Source organism: Cherax quadricarinatus, chromosome 83 (assembly GCF_038502225.1).
Source record: "Cherax quadricarinatus isolate ZL_2023a chromosome 83, ASM3850222v1, whole genome shotgun sequence".
Taxonomy (NCBI): Eukaryota; Metazoa; Arthropoda; class Malacostraca; order Decapoda; family Parastacidae; genus Cherax; species Cherax quadricarinatus.
The window spans coordinates 6,972,410-6,993,537 of record NC_091374.1 but is presented as its reverse complement, the minus strand read 5'-3'; the positions used below and the strand labels follow the sequence as shown (position 1 = coordinate 6,993,537).

The 21,128-nt window shown below is 39.9% G+C and overlaps 1 protein-coding gene across 4 annotated transcripts in view; it reads right to left on the bottom strand.

The window, feature by feature from the left end:
- The window catches only part of NSD (Nuclear receptor binding SET domain protein), a 103,684-nt gene that overhangs the window by 12,962 nt on the left and 69,594 nt on the right, over positions 1-21,128 (bottom strand). For all 4 annotated transcript variants that reach the window (XM_053796323.2, XM_053796324.2, XM_053796326.2 and 1 more), the window contains 5 exons: positions 17,460-17,600; positions 15,728-15,873; positions 6,972-7,123; positions 2,058-2,214; positions 162-372 (listed from right to left, as the gene is read on the bottom strand). In XM_053796323.2, the coding sequence (XP_053652298.1) occupies positions 162-372; positions 2,058-2,214; positions 6,972-7,123; positions 15,728-15,873; positions 17,460-17,600 (807 nt within the window). The remainder of the gene's footprint in view (positions 1-161; positions 373-2,057; positions 2,215-6,971; positions 7,124-15,727; positions 15,874-17,459; positions 17,601-21,128) is intronic.

The following is a 21,128-nucleotide window of genomic DNA, read 5'->3' as shown; positions in this document are numbered from 1 at the left end:
TTACAACCTCCTATTCTCAAATGAGGTGACACAGCCACAAATTTTTAGAAGTCCTATAAATCTGTCAAGTTACTTAGAATTTAGCAAAGTGAATAAGGATTTCCAAATAATCAAAATTATAAATTCAAAAAAGATAAGAAAAAATTCTGCCACATTCGTACCTTTTGTACTTTGACACCAATAAATCCACTACAATTTGAAGCACCACAGCAGCATTTTTTCTTTTCTGTTCCAACACACTGCAAATTATAATTGAAGGTGAGTTCAGAACCACTAGGAATATCCTCAATCGCAAACAGGCCCACTCGAGTGTCCCCACCCACTGTCCACTTCTGGGTCTCACAGTTGGGTTGGCAGGAATGATTCATAAACCTAAAGGTGTAAAGGATTATTTTAATTAATCGATGACTTCTGAGTAACCATGAATGACATCAATGGAATAAGCAACATGGGATCATTCTTGAAGAAAAAATGAAGTCACAATACCATGGCTGAAACAATACACAAATAATCTGCACTTAAGGGACAACATTTTGGTATGACTGAAACCATTAATAAGTCACATGGAATGACTTGTGTGATCTGTTAATGGTCCAAGTCAAACCAAAATGTCATCACGAGTTTCAGTCCCCTAATTGTGAGTTATTTGTGTATAGAATAATTCTTGTTACAAAATTTGAAAATTCTTGTTACTAAAACTTATGAGAAGTGAATGTCTGGGTGTTGGCAAGAGGTTTGGGGTTAAAAGATAAAAAATCTAACACAAAGTGGGAGTGGTCACAACTGCTCTTTGCTGATGACACTGCTTTTGAGAGATTCTGAAGAGAAGTTGCAGAGGTTGGTGGATGAGTATGGGAGTTTATGTAAAAGAAGAAAATTAAAAGTGAATATAGGAAAGAGTAAGGTGATGAGGATAACAAAAAAATTAGGTAACAAAAGATTGGATATCGGGTTGGAGGTAGAGAGTATGGAGGAGGTGAATGTTTTCAGATATTTAGGAGTGGATGTGTCAGCAGATAGGTCTATGAAAGATGAGGCGAATCACAAAACTGACGAGGAAAAAAAGGTAAGTGGTGCTCTGAGGAGTCTGTGGGGACAAAGAACTTTGTCCATGGAAGCAAAGAGGGGGAATGTACGAGAGTATAGATATACCAACATTCTCATATGGATGTGAAGAATGGGTGATAAATGTTGCAACAAGGAGGAGGCTGGAAACAGTGGAGATGTCATGTCTGAAGGTAATGTGTGGTGTCAATATAATGCAGAGAATTCGTAGTTTGGAAATTAGGAGCAGGTGCGGGATTACCAAAACTATTATCCAGAGGGCTGAGGAGGGATTGTTGAGGTGGTTTGGATATGCAGACAGGTTGCAACAAAATAGAATGACTTCAAAAATGTATAAATCTGTAGTGGAGAGAAGGCGGGGTAGAGGTCGGCCTACAAAAGAGGTTGAAGGGAAGGGGGTAAAGGAGGTTTTGTGTGCGACGGGGACTGGACTTCCAGCAAGCATGCGTGAGGGTGTTAGATAAGAGCAAATGGAGACAAATAGTTTTCAGGACTTGACATGCTGTTGGAGTGGGAGCAGGGTAATATTTATGAAGGGATTCAGGGAAACCTCCAGGCCAGACTTGATTCCTGGAGGTGGGAAGTAGAGTGCCTGCACTCTGAAGGAGGGGTGTTAATGTTACAGTTTTATAACTGTAGTGCAAGTGCACCTCTGGGAAGACAGTGATGGAGTGAATTATGGAGAAAGTATTTTTTTTTTTTTTTGAGCCACCCTATCTTGGTGGGAAACAGCCAATGTGTTAATAAAAAAAAATAAAACTTTTTTCTTTCTTAAATCTTGCTGATTATGAATAACAACAACTAATAGTATAGTATTTAAAATTGGGGAAACCTGAGTGGCTTCAACCAGGAACACCAAAATTGAAATAAAAATAAAATTTTAAATGACTGGATACAAAACAAGAGGCAGAGATTATACGACTTAATTGAATGGAGATCAAGGGACACCAGTAACACAGTGTACATGTGGAGCTAAAAATATCACAACTTACCTGGCTAAATTACCCTTTGGTCCAGCATCAATCATAATATCCTTATCAATTGTGAGGAAATAATAATTTTCTTCTTTAACTTCGTGCATCTCCAGAATGCGGCGCCGAAACTCTTCATCATCTATCAACTCACCGACATATTCAATGACAAACTCTCCTGTGATCATTAAATATAAAGTAAGAGGTGAATGTTTAACAAATTTAATAAGCAAATAATTAATACTATGCATTATACAAAGGTTAATACCCAACAAGGCCAGAACTGTGTTTATTATTTCTCTATAACATGGACCCTATGATATCCAAGAATAACAGGTACACACACACACATCATGTGCCATTTTTTTTATCACACTGGCTGTCTCCCATCAAGGTAGGATGACCCAAAAAAGAAGAAACACTTTCACCATCATTCACTCTATCAGTCTTGCCAGAGGTGCTTCGATACTACAGTTCAGATTCCCCTCCAAACTACAAATATTCCCACTCCTCCTTCAGGATAACTAGTTTCCATGAATCCCTTCACAAATGTTACCTTGCTCACACTTCAACAGCTCATCAAGTTCCAAAAACCATTTGCCTCCACTCACTCCTACCTAACATGCTCTCACATAACTGCTAGATGTCCAAGCCCCTTGCACACAAAACCTTCACACCCTCTCTCCAACCTTTCCCAGGGTGACCCCTACCCCACCTTCCCTCCACTACAGATTTATACACCCTTCAAGTTATCCTATTTTGCTCCATTCTCTCTTAACCCTTAAACGGTCCAAACAGATCGACATTCAAATTCGTAGTGCTACAAAAGTAGATCTACTTTTTTTTACATATTTTCAAATATAACAAAAAAATGTAGATATAAGTTTTTTACATGTTTTCAAATTTTTTTTTTTTTTTTTTTTTTTTTTCAACAAGTCGGCCGTCTCCCACCGAGGCAGGGTGACCCAAAAAAGAAAGAAAATCCCCAAAAAGAAAATACTTTCATCATCATTCAACACTTTCACCACACTCGCACATTATCACTGTTTTTGCAGAGGTGCTCAGAATACAACAGTCTAGAAGCATAAACATATAAAGATACACAACATATCCCTCCAAACTGCCAATATCCCAAACCCCTCCTTTAAAGTGCAGGCATTGTACTTCCCATTTCCAGGGCTCAAGTCCGACTATATGAAAATAACCGGTTTCCCTGAATCCCTTCACTAAATATTACCCTGCTCACACTCCAACAGATCGTCAGGTCCCAAGTACCATTCGTCTCCATTCACTCCTATCTAACACGCTCACGCACGCTTGCTGGAAGTCCAAGCCCCTTACCCACAAAACCTCCTTTACCCCCTCTCTCCAACCCTTTCGAGGACGACCCCTACCCCGCCTTCCTTCCCCTATAGATTTATATGCTTTCCATGTCATTCTACTGTGATCCATTCTCTCTAAATGACCAAACCACCTCAACAACCCCTCTTCTGCCCTCTGACTAATACTTTTATTAACTCCACACCTTCTCCTAATTTCCACACTCCGAATTTTCTGCATAATATTTACACCACACATTGCCCTTAAACAGGACATCTCCGCTGCCTCCAACCGTCTCCTCGCTGCTGCATTTACCACCCAAGCTTCACACCCATATAAGAGTGTTGGTACTACTATACTTTCATACATTCCCTTCTTTGCCTCCATAGATAACGTTTTTTGACTCCACATATACCTCAACGCACCACTCACCTTTTTTCCCTCATCAATTCTATGATTAACCTCATCCTTCATAAATCCATCCGCCGACACGTCAACTCCCAAGTATCTGAAAACATTCACTTCTTCCATACTCCTCCTCCCCAATTTGATATCCAATTTTTCTTTATCTAAATCATTTGACACCCTCATCACCTTACTCTTTTCTATGTTCACTTTCAACTTTCTACCTTTACACACATTCCCAAACTCATCCACTAACCTTTGCAATTTTTCTTTAGAATCTCCCATAAGCACAGTATCATCAGCAAAAAGTAACTGTGTCAATTCCCATTTTGAATTTGATTCCCCATAATTTAATCCCACCCCTCTCCCAAACACCCTAGCATTTACTTCCTTTACAACCCCATCTATAAATATATTAAACAACCATGGTGACATTACACATCCCTGTCTAAGACCTACTTTTACCGGGAAGTAGTCTCCCTCTCTTCTACACACCCTAACCTGAGCCTCACTATCCTCATAAAAACTCTTTACAGCATTTAATAACTTACCACCTATTCCATATACTTGCAACATCTGCCACATTGCTCCTCTATCCACTCTATCATATGCCTTTTCTAAATCCATAAATGCAATAAAAACTTCCCTATCTTTATCTAAATACTGTTCACATATATGCTTCAATGTAAACACCTGATCTACACATCCCCTACCCACTCTAAAACCTCCTTGCTCATCCGCAATCCTACATTCTGTCTTACCTCTAATTCTTTCAATTATAACCCTACCGTACACTTTTCCTGGTATACTCAGTAAGCTTATTCCTCTATAATTTTTACAGTCTCTTTTGTCCCCTTTCCCTTTATATAAAGGGACTATACATGCTCTCTGCCAATCGCTAGGTACCTTCCCCTCTTTCATACATTTATTAAACAAAAGTACCAACCACTCCAACACTATATCCCCCCCTGCTTTTAACATTTCTGTCATGATCCCATCAGTTCCAGCTGCTTTACCCCCTTTCATTTTACGTAATGCCTCACGTACCTCCCCCACACTTACATTCTGCTCTTCTTCACTCCTAAAAGATGGTATACCTCCCTGACCAGTGCATGAAATTACTGCCTCTGTTTCTTCCTTAACATTTAAAAGTTCCTCAAAATATTCTCGCCATCTACCCAATACCTCCATCTCCCCATCTACTAACTCCCCTACTCTGTTTTTAACTGACAAATCCATATTTTCCCTAGGCTTTCTTAACTTGTTTAACTCACTCCAAAATTTTTTCTTATTTTCATTAAAATTTCTTGACAGTGCCTCTCCCACTCTATCATCTGCTCTCCTTTTGCACTCTCACCACTCTCTTTACCTTTCTTTTACTCTCCATATACTCTGCTCTTCTTATAACACTTCTGCTTTGTAAAAACCTCTCATAAGCTACCTTTTTCTCTTTTATCACACCCTTTACTTCATCATTCCACCAATCACTCCTCTTTCCTCCTGCTCCCACCCTCCTATAACCACAAACTTCTGCCCCACATTCTAATACTGCATTTTTAAAACTATTCCAACCCTCTTCAACCCCCCCACTACTCATCTTTGCACTAGCCCACCTTTCTGCCAATAGTCGCTTGTATCTCACCCGAACTTCCTCCTCCCTTAGTTTATACACTTTCACCTCCCTCTTACTTGTTGTTGCCACCTTCCTCTTTTCCCATCTACCTCTTACTCTAACTGTAGCTACAACTAAATAATGATCCGATATATCAGTTGCCCCTCTATAAACATGTACATCCTGGAGCCTACCCATCAACCTTTTATCCACCAATACATAATCTAATAAACTACTTTCATTACGTGCTACATCATACCTTGTATATTTATTTATCCTCTTTTTCATAAAATATGTATTACTTATTACCAAATTTCTTTCTACACATAGCTCAATTAAAGGCTCCCCATTTACATTTACCCCTGGCACCCCAAATTTACCTACTACTCCCTCCATAACATTTTTACCCACTTTAGCATTAAAATCCCCAACCACCATTACTCTCACACTTGATTCAAAACTCCCCACGCATTCACTCAACATTTCCCAAAATCTCTCTCTCTCCTCTACACTTCTCTCTTCTCCAGGTGCATACACGCTTATTATAACCCACTTTTCACATCCAATCTTTATTTTACTCCACATAATCCTTGAATTAATACATTTATAGTCCCTCTTTTCCTGCCATAGCTTATCCTTCAACATTATTGCTACTCCTTCTTTAGCTCTAACTCTATTTGAAACCCCTGACCTAATCCCATTTATTCCTCTCCACTGAAACTCTCCCACCCCCTTCAGCTTTGTTTCACTTAAAGCCAGGACATCCAGCTTCTTCTCATTCATAACATCCACAATCATCTCTTTCTTATCATCTGCACAACATCCACGCACATTCAGACTTCCCACTTTGACAATTTTCTTCAAATGTAAAACAAAAAAGAAGATCTACATTTTTTACATACTTTCAGATGTTGAAAAAACGTATATATACGTTTGGACCATTTAAGGGTTAAATATCCAACTCGCCTCAACCCCTCCTCAGCCCTCTGGATAATACTTTTCAGTAACCTCGCACCTCCTCATCTCCAAACTACAAATTCTATGCATAATATTTACACCACACGTTGCCATCAGACATTTCTACTGCCTCTAGCCGCCTCCTCACTGCAACATTCACAACTCTTGCTTCCACTCATGTAAGAGTGTTGGTACTACTACACTCAAACATTTCCATTTTTGTCTCTATGGATAATGTTTTGTGTCAAAAAAATTTTTAACGTTGGTATGAACTGCTGAGTGGAATGCAATGGCAGAGTGAGACAAAAGTGCAAACTTTCATTCTTTTGTGAAACATCCTGATATATAGTAGAAGCTTCATGATTATTCCAAATAACTCAATTTCATCTGGATGGTAACTGGGAAAACAAGCCAACTAGTGGGTGTAACAACAAAGATTGCCGAGTATGCTTATATTTTAGAAATCAAATAAAGGTATATATGCCAATTTACATGCCAATTTACCTATTTATTGTGGAAAGCACATTAGAGTTCCCATGTCACACATCTAAAACTGTTTTTTATAGTATCTAAATTTTAATTAATGTGTGTAACCATACAAGTATACATTTGTAATTGATTCTGACAATAATAATATTTACCTTTTTTGATATCTTGTGTTGTTTTAAGACCCCATCCTCTAGTTTCTGTTCTAAAGGAACACATACTAGGGTATTGTCTTTTTTGAAACCTCTGGTTGCAGCACTTATCCCCAGCTCCGCAAACTTCACGCATGCACTCGAACATGAGCATTCTGTAAATATACAATCTGTGAACTCTTGCCCATATACAGCTCCATACATAGTTCTAAAAGCAGGTACAATAGGGCCCATGAGGCTAGAGGGAGCAAATCTTTAGAGCAGCAAGTTAAGGAGGGACACGATCTGAGAATTGACTTTTGCAACCAAAAATAGGCGAGTACATCTTTTTTTGAAAAAAATTTCAAGTCATCTGTGGAAAAAATTGCAACAAAGAAAATTATACAGTACATGTATACAAAATGTTAGAAATTCTTAGCCAAAATGTTCCAAATACTGTGGATAGAAAATACATACTACACAAGTCATGCAAATAATATGATGCTGTCAGTATAGCTACTGAATTCCCCTATATGTATACTTGTGTAGTATATTGTAGATCGTATCATACATGTATATATTTAGGCTCCTTGGTCAGTAGGCTCAGCGACTAGCATGTGTGATGTCATGTGATGTGCATGTGTGCGTGAGAAGCGCTGCAACTCCCTCAGTTCCTGTTAGACCTACCAGGCAGCAATAGGCAGGCTGGGCCTCCTCCTTCACACTCTGCTATTGTAAGTGTTACCATCCAACAAGTGTGTTTAACTCCAACCATCACATCTCCATGAACCCTCCCAACAAATGGTGCCAGCGGTGAGCGCATAAAATTGTTATTTACGCGGATGTACGGAGATTTCCCTTCTCTCAGCCGACGAGGACACTGTGTGTGTGACACATGGCGGCCTAGCTAAACAGCCTGCTACTCTGGCCCAGCACTCACCAGCCTCTCTGCACTATTTCCTGGTCAGTCTTAGTGTTTTATTTGCTTATTTGCATTACTTCTGAGGGGTTGACCCGGGTTTGCAAATTAAGCCAAGCCACCAAGCCAGTCTGTGGGGGAGGTGGGGGGTGAGTCAAGCCCTACACCATCCAGCCTGTCTTAAGTGCCAGCCTTGCCTGCTAGCCAGCTTTCCACCCCTGCTGTGCTCATCGTTACAAGTTCTCAAGTCAGTCTGTGTGAAGGGTTAAGCCAAGCCAGCCAGCAACTAACCCAGATGACTTAACCAGTACTCAAGCAAGCCACGTGGGTACAGCATTATTCATCGCTTTGTGCTTCCAGTTCTAGCTGTTCTGAGTGCTTTACCATCCCTGTGGTGTTGTGGTATTTTGTGGTTTTTTTTTAAGCCAGCCCGGCTTAGAATATTTTCGTGCCTAGTGTGGGTGTCACGTGGCTTATGGCGCTTATCCGTAGGCCCACGTGGTGTCTCAGCGCGCTGCCTCAACCACCCACAACTTCCCACTACCACTATTTTTTATTATTATTATTATAATCAAAAAGAAGTGCTAAGCCACAAGGGCTATACAGCGCTGCAGGGTAGGGAAGGAAGCGAGGGTATTGGATGGCAGAAGGGAGGAGCAATGATCAGTAGGTTACAGAAAACAGCAGGGCAGGGGATAGTACGGGGGTAGAGGGTAGCAAGAGATTGAAGTAGAAAGGGCTGAAGGTATCAGAATTTGTGAAGTCAGTCAGTTGTTGTCAAAAAGTCAATGAGAGAGTCCGGATGAAAGGTGGGTCCATCAGCGAGAAGGGAAGGTAAAGAGAGAGCAGCGGAGCGAAGACGACGACGGAGGTAAATTCTGCGTGCTCGTTGATAAAGTGGGCAGTCCAACAGAATGTGGTTGACTGATAATGGAGCTTGGCAATTCTCACAGAGAGGAGCAGGGCGCCTCTCCATGAGATATCCATGAGTAAGACGAGTATGGCCAATGCGAAGACGGGAAAGAGTAGTCTCCCAACCTCGACACTGGTGATAAGAAGACGGCCAGTAACCTATACTTGGTTTAATAGATTGAAGTTTGTTGCCGAGCATAGCAGACCAACGATGTTGCCAACGGGTGTGAAGGTGGGAAGATATTGCAGCAAAATAGTCCGTAAATGGAATACCTCTATAAGAAACTGGTAGGTCATGTACTGATGACCGCGCAGCAGTGTCTGCCTGTTCATTGCCCTGTACGTCAACATGACCAGGGACCCAACAAAAAACAATATCTTTATGCTTGGTAAAGATGCGGCGTAGCCAAAGTTGGATATGGAGGACTAAGGGGTGAGGTGTATCAAATTTCTGTATAGCCTGTAAAACACTAAGGGAGTCTGAGACAACCACAAATGATGACACAGGCATAGATGCAATACGGGTAAGTGCTGCAAGGATGGCATACAATTCAGCAGTAAAAATACTAGCCGAAGATAGTAAATGCCCTCGTACGACGCTGTCCGGAAACACTGCTGCGAATCCTACACCGTCAGAAGACTTAGAGCCATCTGTGTACACAGCAATGGCATGAGAATGAGAGTGAAAGTGGTCAAGAAAAAGAGAGCGGGAAGCGACAGTAGACAGTTGGGCTTTCGAGCAAGGGAGAGAGAAAGAACAGACTCGAACAGCTGGAACTTCCCAGGGGGGTAGGGAAAAGTGAGATGCTACATGAACATAGAAAGGTGGTAATTGAAGAGAAGACAAGAGCTAATGAAGGCGAAGAGAGAAGGGACGGAGTAAACAGGGGCGGCGAACAAATAAAGAATGTCTACTAATATCAGTGACCATTCTATAAATGGAAGGATTGCGGAGATCATGAGAGCGTACATAGTAGCGAAGGCAATGGGCATCACGGCGATCGGATAAGGATGGAACGTTCGCTTCTGCATAGAGGCTCTCGACAGGGGAAGAGCGAAAAGCACCAAGGCATAAACGTAATCCTTGGTGATGAATGGGGTTAGGGCTAGAGAGAGTAGCAGGAGATGCCGCTGAATAGATCTGGTCATCATAATCAAGTTTCGATAAAATAAGGGTGGAATGTAGGCGAAGGAGGGTTCGACGATCAGCTCCCCATGAAAGATGAGCAAGGGTTTTAAGAAGGTTCAGCCGGCTGTGACAAGTTGCCTTCAGAGAGGTAATGTGAGGTTTCCAGGATAACCTATGGTCAAAGAGGAGGCCCAGAAACTTGACTGTATCACGTTCAGGGATACGGAAGCCATAGAGGTACAAAGGATGATCGGAGATGACAGAGCGTCTAGTGAAAGTAATTTGGTGGGTTTTAGTGCTGGAAAATTTAAACCCACGTGTGGTGGCCCAATTGGAAACACGGTCGACTGCATGCTGGAGAGAAACTGTAATGAGGTGACAGTCAGCACCTGCACAGGCAATAGCGAAGTCATCAACAGAGTGATGACCAAATATTTGATGGAAGACTAGAGGCCAAATCATTAATAGCAAGGAGAAAAAGTGTTGTGCTCAGAACACATCCCTGGGGGACACCTTCAGCTTGGATAAAGTCCGGGGAGAGCACATTATTAACCCGAACACGGAAATGCCCGTCAGTTAAAAAGTTCTTAAGGAAGGATGGAAGATTGCCTCGAAGGCCTAAGGAGTGGGCTTGGGCTAAAATATTATACCTCCAAGTTGTGTCATATGCCTTCTCAAGGTCAAAAAATATGGCAATAACTGAGTGGTTATTCGCAAAGGCATTACGAACATGCGTATCCAAGCGTAGTAAGGGGTCTATGGTAGAACGTCCCTTACGAAAGCCATATTGACGAGTGGAGAGACTGTTGTGTGTCTCTAAATACCACACTAAACGTCTATTTACTAGGTGTTCCATCACTTTGCAAACTGCACACTATTTTTTAACCCTTACAATGGCTCCTAGCACCATATTTTACGGACCACATAGGGGGTAAAGAAGCAACATTGTTCCTTCGTCCCTGTGCGCCAACAAAAGCCTCCTGTGTGCGTCTATCGTCGATTTAAGCGCAATTCTTTGAGACGTCAATGTGTCGATAGTAGTAGCGAATGCCGGCAGCCCACGAGACTCCACTACTCTCATTCTTCGCCAACGTCGCTACAGTGATAATAAATAATAAAAGGTTGATGGGTAGGCTCCAGGATGTACATGTTTATAGAGGGGCAACTGATATATCGGATCATTATTTAGTTGTAGCTACAGTTAGAGTAAGAGGTAGATGGGAAAAGAGGAAGGTGGCAACAACAAGTAAGAGGGAAGTGAAAGTGTATAAACTAAGGGAGGAGGAAGTTCGGGTGAGATATAAGCGACTATTGGCAGAAAGGTGGGCTAGTGCAAAGATGAGTAGTGGGGGGGTTGAAGAGGGTTGGAATAGTTTTAAAAATGCAGTATTAGAATGTGGGGCAGAAGTTTGTGGTTATAGGAGGGTGGGGGCAGGAGGAAAGAGGAGTGATTGGTGGAATGATGAAGTAAAGGGTGTGATAAAAGAGAAAAAGGTAGCTTATGAGAGGTTTTTACAAAGCAGAAGTGTTATAAGAAGAGCAGAGTATATGGAGAGTAAAAGAAAGGTAAAGAGAGTGGTGAGAGAGTGCAAAAGGAGAGCAGATGATAGAGTGGGAGAGGCACTGTCAAGAAATTTTAATGAAAATAAGAAAAAATTTTGGAGTGAGTTAAACAAGTTAAGAAAGCCTAGGGAAAATATGGATTTGTCAGTTAAAAACAGAGTAGGGGAGTTAGTAGATGGGGAGATGGAGGTATTGGGTAGATGGCGAGAATATTTTGAGGAACTTTTAAATGTTAAGGAAGAAAGGGAGGCAGTAATTTCATGCACTGGTCAGGGAGGTATACCATCTTTTAGGAGTGAAGAAGAGCAGAATGTAAGTGTGGGGGAGGTACGTGAGGCATTACGTAAAATGAAAGGGGGTAAAGCAGCTGGAACTGATGGGATCATGACAGAAATGTTAAAAGCAGGGGGGGATATAGTGTTGGAGTGGTTGGTACTTTTGTTTAATAAATGTATGAAAGAGGGGAAGGTACCTAGGGATTGGCAGAGAGCATGTATAGTCCCTTTATATAAAGGGAAAGGGGACAAAAGAGACTGTAAAAATTATAGAGGAATAAGCTTACTGAGTATACCAGGAAAAGTGTACGGTAGGGTTATAATTGAAAGAATTAGAGGTAAGACAGAATGTAGGATTGCGGATGAGCAAGGAGGTTTTAGAGTGGGTAGGGGATGTGTAGATCAGGTGTTTACATTGAAGCATATATGTGAACAGTATTTAGATAAAGATAGGGAAGTTTTTATTGCATTTATGGATTTAGAAAAGGCATATGATAGAGTGGATAGAGGAGCAATGTGGCAGATGTTGCAAGTATATGGAATAGGTGGTAAGTTATTAAATGCTGTAAAGAGTTTTTATGAGGATAGTGAGGCTCAGGTTAGGGTGTGTAGAAGAGAGGGAGACTACTTCCCGGTAAAAGTAGGTCTTAGACAGGGATGTGTAATGTCACCATGGTTGTTTAATATATTTATAGATGGGGTTGTAAAGGAAGTAAATGCTAGGGTGTTTGGGAGAGGGGTGGGATTAAATTATGGGGAATCAAATTCAAAATGGGAATTGACACAGTTACTTTTTGCTGATGATACTGTGCTTATGGGAGATTCTAAAGAAAAATTGCAAAGGTTAGTGGATGAGTTTGGGAATGTGTGTAAAGGTAGAAAGTTGAAAGTGAACATAGAAAAGAGTAAGGTGATGAGGGTGTCAAATGATTTAGATAAAGAAAAATTGGATATCAAATTGGGGAGGAGGAGTATGGAAGAAGTGAATGTTTTCAGATACTTGGGAGTTGACGTGTCGGCGGATGGATTTATGAAGGATGAGGTTAATCATAGAATTGATGAGGGAAAAAAGGTGAGTGGTGCGTTGAGGTATATGTGGAGTCAAAAAACGTTATCTATGGAGGCAAAGAAGGGAATGTATGAAAGTATAGTAGTACCAACACTCTTATATGGGTGTGAAGCTTGGGTGGTAAATGCAGCAGCGAGGAGACGGTTGGAGGCAGCGGAGATGTCCTGTTTAAGGGCAATGTGTGGTGTAAATATTATGCAGAAAATTCGGAGTGTGGAAATTAGGAGAAGGTGTGGAGTTAATAAAAGTATTAGTCAGAGGGCAGAAGAGGGGTTGTTGAGGTGGTTTGGTCATTTAGAGAGAATGGATCACAGTAGAATGACATGGAAAGCATATAAATCTATAGGGGAAGGAAGGCGGGGTAGGGGTCGTCCTCGAAAGGGTTGGAGAGAGGGGGTAAAGGAGGTTTTGTGGGTAAGGGGCTTGGACTTCCAGCAAGCGTGCGTGAGCGTGTTAGATAGGAGTGAATGGAGACGAATGGTACTTGGGACCTGACGATCTGTTGGAGTGTGAGCAGGGTAATATTTAGTGAAGGGATTCAGGGAAACCGGTTATTTTCATATAGTCGGACTTGAGTCCTGGAAATGGGAAGTACAATGCCTGCACTTTAAAGGAGGGGTTTGGGATATTGGCAGTTTGGAGGGATATGTTGTGTATCTTTATATGTTTATGCTTCTAGACTGTTGTATTCTGAGCACCTCTGCAAAAACAGTGATAATGTGCGAGTGTGGTGAAAGTGTTGAATGATGATGAAAGTATTTTCTTTTTGGGGATTTTCTTTCTTTTTTGGGTCACCCTGCCTCGGTGGGAGACGGCCGACTTGTTGAAAAAAAAAAAAAAAAAAAAAAAAAAAAAATTTTTATAGAAACATTTGCGAGTGTTGAGACAATTTTTTTTTCAGTGATTTCTTAGTAACATTCAGTGACTCTTGATCAGACTGTGTTCATTACATTATGTTTGCAATATTTTTTTTTTCTTGTGTTTAAATTTTTGTGCTTTATTTTTGTCTGTTGTGTTGTAATCTTTTTTTTTTATACATGAAGTAAGTACATACTTTAACATTTTTCCCTGTTGTGTGCACTATATAAGCAGTATAAACTTGTGTTTACACTTCATAGATTATCTTGTGTTCACAGTATTGTGTTCCTTGCGTAGTAATTTATGCAGTGAAGTAATTCAGTAACTTATCTTATATTCTGCATCACAACTCAGTACAGTGGACCCCCGGTTAACGATATTTTTTCACTCCAGAAGTATGTTCAGGTGCCAGTACTGACTGAATTTATTCCCATAAGGAATATTGTGAAGTAGATTAGTCCATTTCAGACCCCCAAACATACACGTACAAACGCACTTACATAATTGGTCGCATTCGGAGGTAATCGTTATGCGGGGGTCCACTGTATTGTCTCAGTTATTTCTTTTTTCTCCCAGCATTTGTGTCCTTGCTGCTTTTTTTATTCATTCATTTGCCATTTTTTTTCTGTGTGTTGAACATTCTTGTGTTAATTCTTTTCATTTAGCCAGTGTCTAATTTGTCTTATCTCCACAGACAATAGTGCCATTATTTTGTTTGAAGCAAGAGAATTATTTTCCAATTTTTGTCACCCCAAGCCTCATTGCAAGAAAATTCTCACAGTATTGTGCATATATTGATGTGTTGTGTTCCTGCCTTATTGTGAGTGTTAACCTTTCTCTGTTTTGTGTTTTATGCCTCTATTATTTTTCATATTTCATTGAACAAATTCACTCTTAGTGCAATCTTTAACTTTTTTTTTTTTTTAAAATAAATCATTCTTTTGCTTGTTCAGTAAGTGTTTGCTTAAGCTGCAATTAAGAGTTAAAGTGTTCAATCAGTTCAGTCCTTGATAATTTTTTTGTCTTGTTTTTGTAAACTGCATTTTGTGTGCAGTTTTTTTTTATTATTGCAGTATTGACTCATTTGCAATGATTCTTGTGTAAATATTGTGCTGCCCTTAAATTTTTTCTTTCAGAAATTTTTAATGTAGTGTTGTGTTGTGCAGTACTTTTTGATTAGTAACTGCTAGTTGCAATAGTGCTACAGTTTATTTAAGTGCAATATTCTGTGATTTCAGTTTTACATTTCTTGTGTTCTGTGCATAATATTTTATTCTTTGTCAGTATATACAGAAAAAGAAGTGTGTTTATATTTTCTATCATTCCATCAAACTTTTTGTAGATTAGCTGATACAAGGTACTTCAATTCTTAGTTATTTTTTTTACTCCACTAATCCATTTATCTTTCCTTCAACTGCTCTCTTTCCACAAGTGTACTAGCATCACAATTCAGGTCACCCTCTAACTGCAACATCCCCTCCCTGCATTCAGTGAAAACACAAGTTGATCAATTTAAACAGTTACTAGCTATATATCCCCCATTCTGCTGACTAATCACACTATATAGATAAAACATAATAATATAAGTGGTAAACAAGTGGAATGAGCTGAGCAATGACAAGATGAAAGCCAACTCCATAGAAAAAAAAAAGCACAGCAAGCATTATTTGCCTATTAAGGGATTCATGCCAGTTAAATAACATCAGTCATTCTATAGTTAAGGGATGGGACCAACAGCTAGAGCCCCTTCCACTCCCAACACAAATTCAAATAGGTAATTACTCGGTTTACTCTCTCAATATTAAATCTTTACTGAAGGTTAGATCCAGTAAACAAGAAACTTAAGTATGAGATCAGGCTGCAGGGGTAATGTATATCTGACTTTCAGAGGATACTTGCTCAACTCATGCATCTGATGTGTGCTGCAACAGTGATGTCACTATTCACTTGCTTGTACTCTCATACATGAAACTAATAGTTCATTTCTGTTTTTCACTGAGACCTTCCTCATATATAATTCATGTCAGTTAAAAATACAAATATCATCACACAAACCTGTTTAAACACTTCTCATCAGAGCCACAAGGATTTTCAGAGTTTGGATCACAGTCGCATCGATTGACAGCTGCTAGGTCAATCTTGTTCAAACGCACATTCCCTACAGGTCGATTCGAGTCAATTCTTACATATGGTGGTGGCTTCTAAAACAAAAATAAAAACAAAAATATTATAATTAATAACTAATGATTTTAAATAACTATATAACAATAAACATTACCAAAACTTTTCTCAGAGCAAAACAATTTAGAAAACGTTACTGTAAACACTGCATTAATTTAAAAAATAATTTCCCAAATTTGTGACTAATGATACAGTAGTTGCCCTGCATCCCAGAGTTCCCTGCATGCAAAGCATCTTGCATAAAATTTTAATGTTATGAGAAAGCTTGGATCCTAGAACCATGACTCACTCATGGTACTGTAGCAATAATTCAGGGGTAAAGTTCACAGATCTGCGACTCAAATGACACTTGTCATCCTCAAGCTTGGCAGTCACAGATCTGGCACCTTCAATGCCACAGAACTACATTGCTTCATTTATAAAAAAGGTTTAGTAATAAGTAATAGTGTATTTATTTTAAGAAAATGAGAGTGCACAAATACACGATATAGTGGGGGAACTTTGGAGGGTGTGCACAACAAGGAAATTAAAATTGAACACACCCACAAAAAAAAAAAAAAAAAAAAAAAAAAAAAAAAAAAAAAACGAGAGTAATAATAAAAAAAAAAAGTCTAGTTGTTCAGATTTGAGGGAGTATAGAGGAAGGGAATGTACAGTTTTTAGATACAGTATTTGGGAGTGGACATATTAGCAGATGGATCTACAGAAGTTGAGGTGAATGTGGAGTACATAAATGGTGAAAAAAGGAAAACATTTAACAGACTCGCTGGCAGTCATATTTGAGAGCAAATTATGTGTAATTACAAAAGAATTTGGAATACAGAAATTACAAGGCAGTGTGAGGTTACCAAAAGTATAATTCAGAGAATGGAGGAGGGGTTGCCAAGTTAGTTTAGTGATTTAGACAGGAAACAGCAGTATAAGATAAGCAAGAGGATGCATAAATCTAGGGTAGAACAAAGAAAGGGTAGGGATCATCCCAGGAAATGCTGGAGGGAGGAGGTAAAGGAAGTTTTTAAGGCTAGACTTCAGCATCCAGCAGACTTGTGTGAGCATGATAGACTGTGATGGAGACAAGTAATTTGTATAGTTTGACATACTGCTGGAGAGTGATCAAGTTAAACCTTTATGAGGAGATACAGGTAAACTGGCAGGCAGGACATGAGCTATGGAAGTGGGAAATACTGTACAGCAACTGCACTCTGAAGGAGGGGCAAGGTCATTACAGTTTCCTCTAACTGTCTGGCTGTCTCCTACCATGGTAGGGTGACCCAACAAAGAAGTAAATACTTTCACTCATTCAGTCAGTCTTGTCAGGAGTACACTGATATTACAGTTCAGATGACCCCTCCAGACTGCAACATCCCCACCCTACCAAACCACACCATGGGCGGGGTTAGAACCCATGTTCAGAGTATCTGATCGCGGGTTCTAACCCCGCCGGTGGTATGGTTTGTTTGCAATCATGTCATTACGATTACGTGAGTCATCCTCGCCCTCATTCAGAGTGTAGGCACTGTACCAAGGACTTGAGTTTGGTTCAAGTATTTAAAAAGCACTAATATACCAAGTCTTATTGATGATCTTAAATCTTTAACAAACTTACTAAGTTCCCCTTCTCAGACCATCGAATTTCAAGCTGAGTTTTCTTAGCCATCTGAGCTCTGTATGCCTCTGCCGCTTCCTCAAGAGCTTTCCGAAACTGCATTTCTAAAGTTTTACTTGATTGTGCCCTGGATCCTTTATCCTGTTGACAATAGAGCATTTACAAACTAAAACTTAAATTTATTATTTTAACACTTTCAATCAAGATATTACATGACAACTATAGAACAAGACTAGTGTACACACCAAAATAGGATACAGAGTATGATTCATGCCATGAGTGATGATTAAATATTTATTTAAAACTAATGTTTCAATTTTCTTTATTTTCATTCTACGTTTTGTATGTTATGTACAATACATCCAGTATTACCATCATACCTTAATTTTGCACTACTGCAAATAAATTAACTTCTCATTTGCTAATTGTCTTAATGATATTTTGTCTTACCATTTGAACAGGTACTATATACATAAAGTCCTTAAGGGATGACAATAAGCAATTACACAGTGAATTAGGAATAATATGGAAAATAATTATTTCCTTGTCAAAGCTTCATCTACACAAAGCCCTTAAGGCACTAAGCCTTAAGCCTCTACAATCGGTCAGCTAGTGAAGAATAAAGTAAATGGTTTTGTGCAGAGGGTTAGCAACCAAGAGACAGCATCTCTACTAACATACAGTTCCATGGAGACTTCTGTATCTCTTGTATATCTGTTAATCATTCTGGGATCATTGTCCCATGGTGTACTCTCACACAAAGCCTCCTAAATAAGAAATGAAATGCTAAAGGAATAAAAGGTATTTAAATACAGGGAAGTAAAGGATGTTGCTACAAGGCTCCTAGCAGAAAACACTGGGGCACTTTCAAGCTCAAGTGCCAGACCAAGGAAGCAGAAGCCAGTAGGCATAGCAGTGGCCACACACACACATGCAGTTTAATGTGATCCTTTATTGACAACCTGACTATAAATACTCCCGTACCTTCCACCCCAGGTAGATCTGTGTGTGACTTGAAAAAGCCCACTGTGTGGGTGAAACGTTGTCAATAAAGGATCACATTAACCCTTTGAGGGTTTTCGTCGTACTAGTACGTCTTACGCGTAGGGGTTTTTGACGTACTAGTACTCATAAATTCTAGCGGCCTCAAATCTAGTGGGAGAAAGCTGGTAGGCCTTCATATGAAAGAATGGGTCTATGTGGTCAGTGTGCACAGTCTAAAAAAAATCCTGCAGCACACAGTGCATAATGAGAAAAAAAAAACTTTTACCATTTTTTTTAATAAATCAGCGACTTTGCAGTGTATTTTCGTATGGTATTTATTGTTGTATTCTAGTTTTCTTGGTCTCATTTTATAAAATGGAAGACATATTACAGAAATTGAGACGATTTTGACTGGTTTTACAAAGAAAAGTGCCTTGAAATTGAGCTCAAAGTAGCAGAAATGTTCGATTTTTACCAAACTTCAAAAGTAAACAAATCGTGCCAAGCGTGTAATACACGTCAACTGGTGAGTCTAATATTCTTTCACAAGTGCACCAATAATATTTATACCATTTCTTACACTAATGCAGTAGTCTGCATAACAGTAAATCTTCTATTTTTTGTGAGAATAAAAATTCAAAGTGGAAAGCAAAAGAATATAAGAGGGGCCTTGAGACGTGACTAATGACCAGAGGAAATGTCATTTTAGTGCCAGGAATGTCTTTCTTGTTTATTCTGGACCCTATTCGGAAATTGGCATCTTTTGAAATTTGTGTGAAATTGGCAAAATTGCTAAATTCTGACCACTGTACTGGATAGTTGAATTTCATAAATGAGTGGTTTCTTGTACCCATTCGATAGAAAAAATGGAGTTCTAGCGAAATATTCATGTTTTTTGTCGACTAGTACAGTGAAATTGGCCGAAAATGGGGCTCAAAGTGGGCAAAATCGCCGATCAGTAAACATCGCCGAGACCGCTAACTTTGCGAGAGCATAATTCTGTAAGTTTTCTATCAAATTTCAAACTTTTGGTGTCTTTATGATCGGGAAAAGATTCTCTATCTTTTCATAAGAGAAAATAATTTTTTTTTTTTTTTTAAATTTGGCCGACCCTGAGAACGAGTTTCGGAGAGGGCCTGTCGACCCTCAAAGGGTTAAACTGCATATGTGTTTATGTTTCCATCTTACAACAGTCAATAAATGAGGACCCATCTTGAAGTACATAGCACCGGCATGGAACCCACACCTGAGAAAGCCAGTTTAAAAACTGGAATGTGTGCAGAGGTATACAACAAGACTAGTTCCAGAACCACATTTAATGACAGTGGAGGGCAGAAGAGTCACCTGTAGGAAGTGATAGGGTTGACAGAGATTGGTTATTTGAAAGGATGGTAACAGGTACTTGGGAGCACAACTGAAAGTTAAGACAGATGGGCCATAGGCATGTCAGGAAGTGCAAGGAAAAAAAAAAAAAGTGGAAGTAGGTTCCATACACAGTTTAAGAACAGGTATGACAGAGCCCACAGGGCTAGAGGAAAGTGATTTTGGCAAATGACAAAAAGCAGGGCCAGGATCTAGAACTCTACCCCTGCAACCACATAGAAGCAAGCATGTTCATGAAGGAGCCAACCTGCGTGGGCCGAGAGCAGTCAGGGGAGGCTGTATGGCCATCACAACTGTTGAGCTAGAGAACAGCGATCCTGAACAAGGATCATAAATTACAGTAAGCATTGCTATAAATCCTGAAGACAGTAGCAGAACGCTGAGAGGCCAGGCAAAATTGAGCCTGTTGAGAATATGTCCATAGGAAGGGATGAAATCGGTGTTAAGATTACAGAGCAAGGATGAATTTGCCTTGGGGCTTTGCCAGACTCTCAGTGAGTGTCAAGTGTAACAAACAAACATCCACAAGTGAGCAGTGGTAAAGGGTCTTCAACAATGTGAAGCTCACAATGATCCTTACTGGGGCTCAGAAAAGTAAGTATAATACGATCATATGAGGCAGAAAAAGAATTACAGAAATAGTGATTAGAAAAAAAGTCATTGCCACAAATATTTCCTGAAACACGTATAAACAGGATACTGAGCCATCAGCAGCACAGACTAAACTTGCTAATCTATAAGTGGCATTCAGAACCTAGATATTCTTTACTGACAGCTTGATCTAGTGAACAATATGGAACTACCTGTGAGACCAGGCCGTGGGACTGACAATCCCCAGAACCATTAACAGATACTGTACAAGCATCCTGTCTCATTTTCTTAACCCTTTGAGGGTTTCGGCCGTACTAGTACGGCTTACGACCCAGGGTTTTTGACGTACAAGTATGCCTAAATTCTAGCGCCCTCAAATCTAGTGGGAGAAAGCTGGTAGGCATACATATGAAAGAATGGGTCTATGTGGTCAGTGTGTGCAGTACAAAAAAAATCCTGCAGCACACAGTGTATGAGAAAAAAAAAATTTTGACCGTGTTTTTGGAATAAAACAGCGACTTTGCACTGTATTTTCGTATGGTATTTTTTTTTTTTATTCGCCGGTATTCTCCCGGCCCGGGTCTTTTCCAAGTAGTGGTGACCCGGCCTTGGCTCCCTATCTGGGGAGTGTCTCGAGACTTAAGTCTCCCATGGGAGGAGGTACAAGTACCTCCTCATCTTTGGGACCAAGTGTCCCCAGGCCTAGCCACA